General features: G+C 55.8%; 1 protein-coding gene across 4 annotated transcripts; it reads right to left on the bottom strand.

Annotated features, from left to right (window-relative positions):
- Positions 1-391: 391 nt before the first annotated feature.
- On the bottom strand, positions 392-8,391 carry paxip1 (PAX interacting (with transcription-activation domain) protein 1). Of its 4 annotated transcripts, XM_089007795.1 has the most exons (23): positions 8,020-8,389; positions 6,969-7,103; positions 6,861-6,904; positions 6,707-6,770; positions 5,841-5,951; positions 5,633-5,708; positions 4,987-5,460; positions 4,783-4,901; positions 4,013-4,712; positions 3,822-3,916; positions 3,191-3,286; positions 2,975-3,112; positions 2,479-2,600; positions 2,219-2,403; positions 2,089-2,132; positions 1,909-1,976; positions 1,742-1,844; positions 1,413-1,596; positions 1,252-1,352; positions 1,054-1,188; positions 890-965; positions 756-815; positions 392-539 (listed from the first exon to the last, which is right to left on the bottom strand). In XM_089007795.1, exons 1-23 carry the CDS (start codon positions 8,098-8,100, stop codon positions 523-525), a joined length of 3,228 nt encoding a protein of 1,075 aa, XP_088863921.1. In that variant the 5' UTR covers positions 8,101-8,389; the 3' UTR covers positions 392-522. The 4 variants fall into 4 exon arrangements, with proteins under 4 accessions (XP_088863921.1, XP_088863920.1, XP_088863919.1 ...); XM_089007794.1 differs by having other exon boundaries at positions 756-965; XM_089007793.1 differs by lacking the exon at positions 392-539 and having other exon boundaries at positions 667-815.
- Between the last annotated feature and the right edge of the window lie 955 nt (positions 8,392-9,346).

Here is a 9,346-nt window from a genome sequence, read left to right as displayed (position 1 = left end):
CATTTTTAGCTGAAAAAACCCCATGTATAGTAAGGTGTTTTTTTTGCCCAAAAAACGACCATGTATAGTAAGGCGTTTTTATGTGAAAAAAACACCATGTATAATAAGGCATTTTTACCGAAAAAAAAACCCACCATGTATAGTAAGGCGGTTTTTGCTGAAAAAAAAATGACCATGTATAGTAAGGCATTTTTTTGCCCAAAAAAACCAACCATGTTTAGTAAGGTGTTATTATGTGAAAAAAAAAGCATGTATCGTAAGGCATTTTGGTGCCCCCTCAGCAGGGGGCAGCAAAGAGACATATCATCCAAAGTGGTTTGATTTCAAGGAGGATCGGATGTGCGAGTGTGACGCCTGCACATACAAGTTGAAAAGGGGCCATCTTTCAACATTCATTTGACAAAAATAACATCCATTTATTGATTGTGAAACACGTCGGCAAAAATTAGAAAAAAGGCCGTCTATCGATGCACAAAAGGTAAAAAGATGGCGTGACGTGGCAGCTGCTCTTGTGCCGCTTCATCAGGTGAACTTATATGTGCGAGCGAGCGAGCGTCAAGGAAACTGAATGAATGATGCAATGAGACAAAAAAGCTAACTTTGCCAGGGGGAACGCGCACCTTTTTTTCACCCATTCATACAAGACGGGAGGGAGGAAGGGAGGGAGGGTCCAAAAACGGAGCCGGAACATACGGAAAATCAACTGACGTGGATCCACGTTGCTTTTGGGCTCGCGCATGCGTCAAAAGGATATGAATCGTAATTGAGCTTCTGGGTCAGCACGCCGGTCAGAATGAACTCGGCGTTGTGGACGTCTGAGAGAGGAAAACAAAAGCAAAAAGCAAGCGAGGCTGAAAAGCAGCGCGTACATGCGCTCGTGCGAGCTTACCGATGTTTTTCAGGAAGTACTCTCGACACAGATGGAGATCGTTGTCGCAGGAAATCAACACGATCTCGGGGAGATGCTGCACAAAGACAAAATGGCCGCCGCCATCCCCATCAGATACAGACTTTGCCCGAAGGAAAGCCAGGAAGGAAGGAAGGTCAGGTGACCTTGTTGTGTTGATGCTGGACGATCTTGCGGTAGGAGGGCTGCTTGGCCAGCAGCTTCCCTCCGGCGCTTTCCACGATGGCCTTCAAGGTGCCGAGGCTGGGGCACATCCCGGGCGTCAGATAGAAATACTTGCCCTGCGCGTGACGACAAAAGGTCAAGCGGGTCAAGCGGGCGCCATTGCCCGCTCGCTCGCCCACCTTGAAAAGCGGCGCCTGGCGGGCCTTCTGGAGCGACTCCTCCAGGCTGAAGCCAAACAGGACCTCCGCCTCCGCGTCCCTCAGAACAAAGTTGCGCTCGTCTGGAAGACACGCGGACGCCGCGTTGGCGTTGGCGGGGCCGAACGGCGCGGCCGACGTACCGGCAAACTTTTGCGTCCTCCAGCTCTCGTCCAGCCACTCGGGCGTGACCACGTGCTCGGCCACAGACACGGCGGCCAGGAACTTGGCCGTGCGCTTCACCTTGCCGGCCACCAGGTGAGTCACCTTCACGCCGCCGCCCCCGAAGATCCCCCCGGCGACCACGCCGCCCAAGGCGTGCAGCCTCTGCGCCGACAAATAAACGGAAATCAAGGCGGAACGACCAGCAAAATCCGCACCGTCGGGAAGGACACCCGATCCTCGTCGACGCCTTCGGTCCAACAAGAAAAAAAAGAGAGCCGAGATGGCGACGGGCCTGCAGTTGGCCTACCTTGGTGTATTGCTGAACCTGCGCCGGTTCGAAGCCCGTGAAAATAACTCTGGGGGTGGACTCGGGGGGGAGCTTCTTGCCGGGGGACGGGAGCTCCTCCAGTCTGCGCACAAACGGATGAGCGTGGGGTGGGGGGGAGGGGCTTTAAAAAAGGGGGAGGGGCTCACCTGGCCTTTTTGTTGGCCGGCGGCTTGCTGGCGTCTGACAACTTTTGTTTCTGCAGGAGTTGCAGGTTCTACGCCCACAAGGCAGGGATGACAAAGGAGAAGAAAGAAGGGAAAAAAGGGGGGCGGGCGCTCATATTTAGACGCGTATATCGGCATCGGTATCACCCCCCCCCAACTCACCGCCAAAGCTTCTTGCGAGACCTTGACGGGCGCCCTCCAAGGAGCTGCGGAGATGAAAAGTTGGTCAACGAAGGCCGAGCGGCAGGCCCGCGGCGGCAGGCCCGGCCCGGCCCGGCCCGTGGCTACCCACCCAGCAGGTTGTGCACCAGCTGCAGGTTGGGCACCAGCGGCTCGGGATGCGTGAAGACGGCGTATCTGCTGTGCTGGACTTGCTTCAAGGCGTCAAAGTTGCCCAGCAGGATGTCGCACAGCCACTGCGCGTTGACGCAGGCGATCTTCCACTCTTTGGCCTTCTCGTACTTGAGACCGGACGGCCTGCGGGCGACGCGCCGGGTCATCGGGGGGGCGCGCGGACGCCCCCGCTCGACCGCCCTCCGGCCGGCAACTTACTCCTTGCAGACCAGGACGGTGTTGCTCCGGCACAGGTAGCCCGTGTAGCGGGCGCCGGCCAGGTAGGCCATCAGCTTCAGGTCGTCTCGGTCGGCGTCCACGAAGCCCGTCACCGACAGGATCTGGAAGGAAGCGAGCAAGACGGAGGCGCTAGCGTTTGCTAACCGAGAGGACTTTGCGGCAAAACGGACAAAAGCGTCACGGCCGAGGCGCATGATTAGCTCCCATTTATCGCCATGCAAAGCAAACAAGTCGTCGTATGCACACAAAGTACATTTAGGAGTAAATACAGACACGATTAGCTGGCTAGCTAGCTAGCTAGCTATCTATTAGCTTGTGAGCAGGCTTTCTGTCTATTTGAGTCACTTCCGAGTGCTGCCTGCCGCCGCTCACCCGCAAAGAAAAGTTTCTCCCGTGACTGTCAAGTGACCTTGAGAGTTTTGAAAGGCGCCTCTAAATGAACGCCATTCTTCTTAGAAGGCGGCGCGGGGCATACGTGTTGCGAGCAGGGCTTGGCGCCGGGCGGGAAGGCGAAGGGCAGGTGAAGCGTCCGATGGGGGGGCACCATCCGCTTGCGTTTCAGCACCGTGTCCAGCCAGTGGGCCGTCACGCAGCGCTTGCCCTCTCGGAGGGCCTGCGGACGGCAAAAAAAGCACCGCTCGGCAAAAAACAACAAAACCTCAGCGGCGGGCGGGGGGCAAGGCGTCCTCACCTGGACGTACGTGTTGCTGACCTGACTCTCGCACAGCAGGTGAGTGCAGCGAGCGCTCAGGGAGGGGTCCACCGCCCCGCCGTACACCTGGATCACCTTCGGGGGGGGGGGGGGGGGGTCAATGGACTCAGTCACAATCATCATCATCATCATCATCATCATCATCATCATCATCATCATCATCAGCAGCCAGTTCATTTGGAAACACCGAAGCAGAAAAACTCTCAAGGTCACTTTACAGACACAGGCTCGGTTTTTTCTGCGGGTGAGCAGCGGCAGCCACACGCGCCTGCATTCGCTCAATCTGGAGTAACTCAAAGAGATAGCAAGCTAGCTAGCAAATAGATAGCTAATAGCAAGTGAATAAATAGCTAATAGCTAGCTAGCTATACAGCTAATTGATACAGTAGCTAGATAGAAACCAAAGAGCTAGCTAGCCACCGAGCTAGCTAGATAAATCAATCAATATTCACACTAAATGGAGATATTTTTTTTTCCTGTGGGTGAGTAGCGGTAGCCACACGCGCTTGCGTTTACTCAACCCGGAAGTCACTCAAATAGATAACTAATATATATTTAGCTCGATAACTAATAGCTAGCGAGCTTTTTCTAAGCGGGGGGAGGGGCTTACCTGCTTCCACGTGGCCAGCTGCTGTTTGTCCGCCATCTGTTCGGGGTAGTCGGCGATGGCAAAGACGCACCCCAGCAAAAAGCCGTCGGGCGGAACTGAAAGGCCACAAAAGGAGACAAACGAAGCCGTTTGAAGCGCGGGGGTCAAAAGGTCATCGGCGGAAGGCCCCCCCCCACCCGAAAAGCCCTCACTTTCTTGTCCCGGCTCGTGTCCGAAGAGCGAGATGTGAGCGGGCTGCGGCGGCGGGAGACTCGCCGCTTGTTGGTTTGGATGCCGAAGGGCCTGCGCTTGGGCCTGCTGGGCCTGCTGGGCCTGCTGCTGCTGGATTTGTTGCCGCTGCAGGAAATGTTGCCGCTGCTGTTGCTGGAAGTGCTGCTGATTGTGCAGCAGCTGCATGCGTTGCTGCTGTTGCTGGAATTGCTGCAGTTGCTGTTGCAGCGCCTGCTGCTGTTGCTGCAACTGCTGAAGGCCCGGGCGGAACAGCTGCGGAGGAGGAGGAGGAGGCCGTTGCTGCTGCTGTTGCTGCTGCGGAGGAGGAGCAGGAAAGTTGACTTGCTGTTGCTGCGAAAACATCTGCAGTTGCTGCTGTTGGAGGAAGGGATGCTCCTGGGGGAAGCCCTGCGGCGCCAACGCAACTTGCGACGCTTGCTGTTGCTGATGCAGTTGCTGCATCATCTGCTGCTGCTGCATCATGGGATGTTGCGCCGCTGGGGGCAACTGTTGGTGGGGGTGCTGGAGCGTCTGCCGCATTAATGGCGGTTGTTGTTGTTGGGCGGCCATTTTGGAGTGAGCGAACGGGAGCGGGTTGGCGGCGTCGGCCGTCGGGGCGCGGCTCGGGTGGCCGGCCGGCTCCGCCGGCTCGCCTCGGTTGGCGCTCAGGTTCTGGAGAATCTGACAAACAAGGCGGCGCTCAAGCGCAATCAAAAAACGCAGCCAACAAGACGACAAAAGCCGCGGTTACGTGCGCCACGTCGGCGGCTCGCAGGCCGGGCGCCGCGTCCGACTCGTTGGTGATGATGTTGCGCAGGGGGCGAGATGCCGGGCTCCAAGCGGGGGCGCCGTCTGGACGCGACGCGCCTCCTAACAAACAAACAAACTCAAACATTGACAGGAGAAGACAGCCGGCGGCTGCGGACGAGGAAGCGGCGCGGCGCGGCCCACTCACCCGCCGCCGCCGCGTTTGGGCCCACGATGGCGGCAACGGCGCCGGCGACCGGGGGGACGCCGGCGCACAGGTCGATCAGCCCGCCCCCCGCGGGCGCGCCGTCCTCGGGCCCCCTCCGCCCGGGCGGGGCAAAGGGCGGCGGCGCGGGGGCGGCCGCTTCCGCCGGGGTCCAGTTGAGGTTGGCCCCCCCCCTCTCGCCCGACGAGTCGTCGTCGTCGGAGTCGTCGAACATGCGCTCGGCGCCGTGGCTTTTCCGCGGGGGCGACGGGGACACCGAGTTGAGCTTCTTGGGGCCGGGTCTTCGCCGGCGCCGCCGCCGCCGGCGGGGGCTGGGCTCCCGGGACGAGTCGCCGCCGGAGCGCGAGGGGCCGTCGCCGCCGTCCCAATGGCGGCGGCGCTCCGGCGACTCCGCTTCCCGCCGCCGCGCCAAAGTCAGCCGGGGGTGGTACGGGCCTTCGGCGCGCCGGCTCTTGGCTGCGGCGGGAAGCCCACACGCTCGCTCGTCACGGGACAAATACAGCGACGCAATCCAAATGAAAGCTTCAACGGCGCCGCCCGCGCGCTTCGTAAGCCGAAACGTTTGTTAGCTAGAGCGTCGCTCGCTAAGTCAAGCTATCAGTGTGCTGTATGCCAGTCGGAGCCTTGCCTTCAACCGAATCCGTTATCCAGTCCGGGGTGACAATCTTGATGGCGCCGTGTTTCAGGGCACACTCAAACTTGGCCTGTGGTCAAAACAAAACAAACAAACAAACAAACAAACAAACACACCGCGAGCGAGCGGGCGGGCGCTGTGATGTGATGATGTGACGTCAGGAAACGGACGCAAACGGGCGCGGCGTCGAAGGCTCACGAACCCCCTTGGGTTGCTTCACCACCAAGTGAGTGACTTTTTTGTTCAGGTTGAGCTGACATTCGCCCCCGTAAAAGCTCACGTAGGCCCACAAGGCGTTCAGGTCGTCCGGAAGCTGCGGCAAAACAAACAAAATGCACGCACGACACATGACCAAAGTCAGAAAAAAAAAAAGAAATGCAGGGCCGCACGCATATATACTGTTTTTACATACATACATACATACATATATATATATATATATATTTTTTTTTTTTCATGTGATTTCAACAAAATGGCAAAATGTAACTTTGTGATAATACTCAGCATGAATATGAACGCTTTTCTGTTCCGCGTGATTGCTTAAAATCCATCCAAACGATCCGACTCAAAGTCAAGTGGCCGGGTCCATATGCAAAGTTACTGCTAGCTAGCTAGCCCGCACTCGGCTCATTAGCTTGCGCGCGCACTCGCTCGCAGAAGTACATTGACGCTAAGGTTAGCGCGGGGCTTGTCAAACATTCAATTCTTTCATTCATGGGATTGTCTCATTGCAAATTACAATCGGAAGCGTTTCTCTCCACAATGACGACTCAACCCGATTTGTTTTTACTCATCCGCTTCTTCAAAAGGGGGCGTTTGTTGACCTGTTTCGACATCATCCGAGTCAAGATCAACCAATCAAAATGGCGCTTTGCGCCAACACAAGCCCAAAGGGGACACGAAGAGCGGAAAAAAAGACAATTCACATTTTGTTTGATCCTTTTGGTCTGAAAAAGTGGGAAAAAATTCTCATCCCTGAAAATGGCGACGACGCATCAGCCCACTCCAATCATCATCCTCATCATCATCATCATCATCATCATCCTCCTCATCTCGCCGTTGACTCACGTGAGGAAGGCAGGCCGTCACCCCGAAGAAGATCTGGCCCGATTCCGGAGAGAAGCCCGTGACTCTGCGGGCGCAATCGCTGAGGAAAACATCTGCGCGCCTTTTGCGTGAAAACGCCAGAAAATCGGGCCGCTGGCGCCGGGCAAGAGGATACGGTAAAAGGTCGCCGCATCGAACCGACAGGATGACCCAGGACGGCTGAAAGGCAGAGCGGCGGCGGCCGTCGGTTGTGGCCCTTTAGCGTCAAGGCGGGCTGGCTTACCTTGACCACCGGCAGATCGAAAACCTCGCGGGACTCGCCCACCTCCGGGTTGTCGCCGTCCTCCGCGATGATGTGAGTGGCCAGAGCATTGTAGGACACTTCCTTGCCTTTGCCATCTTTCAGCAGCCGCACCACCTGCAACGTCGGCCGCACAAACTCAACGGACACAACCGTTCAACCCAACCCAGATTTGGCCCAGCGGCGCTACGGCTCAGTACGGCGATACCTCGGCTTACCGACGCTTTAGCTAACAAACTTTACGCTTTATTGCGAATTTAACGTCGGCATGCAAACTATTTTTGGGGATACGCACGGAGCGCCACAACCAGTGATGTGTCGTTTGCAAAAGAGAGCGTTCTCCTAACAAGGAAATGGCAGCTGACGGTTTTTTTTGGTCCTCTATTCCCCGCCCCCCAGCCTTCGGTTAAAGCCGCACGTGATTGGTCAAGAACACAGCAGTGGGTATTTTGTGTTGATTTAAGGCTTAGAAAAGTAGGAAATGATGTTTTATGGGGACCTGGGAACGGATTATTCTCACTTTAATGGTTTCCTGCGGGAAATTAATGTTTGGGATACACACTTTGGGCCTTACACACCCTGTGCGGGAACCAATTAAGTTGGTAAGCCGAGGTATGAGTGTATTTGGCAGGAAGCGCGTGAGACGAGTCACAGGTTGCAGCGCGGCAACGCCGTCGATGCTTCAACGCGGTCAAAGTTCGCTCTCCTCCAATTCTCCATCGAGTGGCGCAGCGCGCGCGCGAACGGGGAAGCTCAAGTACGCCCGAGATCCGAGCCCGGAAAGCGCCGCTCGGGCCAAAGGTCTTCGCGCGCGGCGTTCTGGGTCAAAGTCCCTCGAACCGGAAGGAGCCCCCGTTCGCTCCCGAATTGATTGGCCGGAGCAAAGGCGCTCGCTCTTTGGGGTTGAGCCCGGCGGCCTGTTAGCGGGCTACTTAGCGGGCTAGTTAGCTTGCGCCGCAAAACCTCTCGCGATACAACGGGGCTAACAGGCTAGCGTGCTAGCTAACAGAAGCTAGCGCCGAGCCGGCCTTACCTTTGGGTCAATGTCCCCCACCACGTAGAATTTGACATCTTTAAAGAGGTCGTCGACCGCCTTACTTTCCTCTTCACACATGACGGTCCACGAAGGTCACGCGACCAAACATTTAGACGCGTCCGGGCGAGGGCGAAGCTTCGAGAAACGAGACGGCGTCTCGACCGCGGCGGGATTCTCCGGCGCCAAATCGCCGAGCCCGCCGCGGAATCCACCATCCTCAAATCAAGAGGGGTGCTGTCAACGAAGGGCCGACGTCCAAATGTCCTTTTTCGATTCGTGCTCAGCCCGCCGCCTTTTCACCCGAAAACATCGCCGACGCCGCGAGTGTTCAAAACACGATGCGGCGCTCGGGCTCGTGAGTGTGTTTCTTCAGGAATAGGCGACGCCCCGACACGATTCGCGCTATGGTTTGGTCTGGTCAGTAACCCTTTCCGCCCCGGCGGGATGGCCGAAGCCAGTAACAAAAGTCCTCTCGTGCGGAATATGACGCCGGAAAGACACCGACGTTCACTTTGATGAAGGTTCCTTCCATCAAGTGGACTGTTCTTTCGCACTCAAGTTGCGCTCACATTGAGTGTGAGCGCGAGCATCAGCCTCAACTTGGAGAGGAATCATTGGATAAAATCTTAGCCCTCGCCATTAATCACCTGTCACCTGTTGACTTTGCAGGTGTGAAATGGCGACCTTCTCCTTTCGACACATCAGCTTTCATTAGCGTCTGCCTTTGGGACGTGAAATCCATCTTGTCACCTCCTCAAATCCACCGACTAATCGTCATTCGACTTCATGTGTCGTTCGCGAACGATCCGGATCTCTGAAGTGAGCGAAGAGAGCCGGTCCTAACGAGGAGCCGGAAATGGGAGCCGACTCTTTTTGTCCTCTATTCCCCGCCCCCATTCTATTGGTCAAGATCCGTGGTAGAGGAGGGAGGGAGGAACGACAGACACATGCAGCAGTGAGAAGGGGGGGGGGGTGATTAGGTATCACATTATGCTGCCGTTATTATTCAATTATTCTATTTTTTGCTGGTTGGTGTGATAGCATTATTAATATGAAAAACAATGTAGTGACAGCTGATCATCAGAGCAGAGAAACCACAGGGAAAGTCAAAGTTAGCATCCACTAACTCTGTGCACATATACATAAAAATATTTAATATACTGGAGTGTATTTTTCTACATGAGTAATTCGTTGTTCACATAATTTTACATGATTTTTGGCTGTTAATTAATAAAAAACTGAGGAGCCATTTGGGAGCCAAAACGGCCGGATGTTTTTAGTGAGCCGAGCCAAAAGTGGCTCTCTAATAATAATAATAATAATA

The sequence above is a fragment of the Hippocampus bargibanti genome, linkage group LG11 (genome assembly GCF_051943395.1).
Source record: "Hippocampus bargibanti isolate YZ-2025 linkage group LG11, ASM5194339v1, whole genome shotgun sequence".
Classification (NCBI taxonomy): Eukaryota; Metazoa; Chordata; class Actinopteri; order Syngnathiformes; family Syngnathidae; genus Hippocampus; species Hippocampus bargibanti.
The sequence above is the reverse complement of the archived record's forward strand: the minus strand, read 5'-3'. Positions and strand labels throughout refer to the sequence as shown.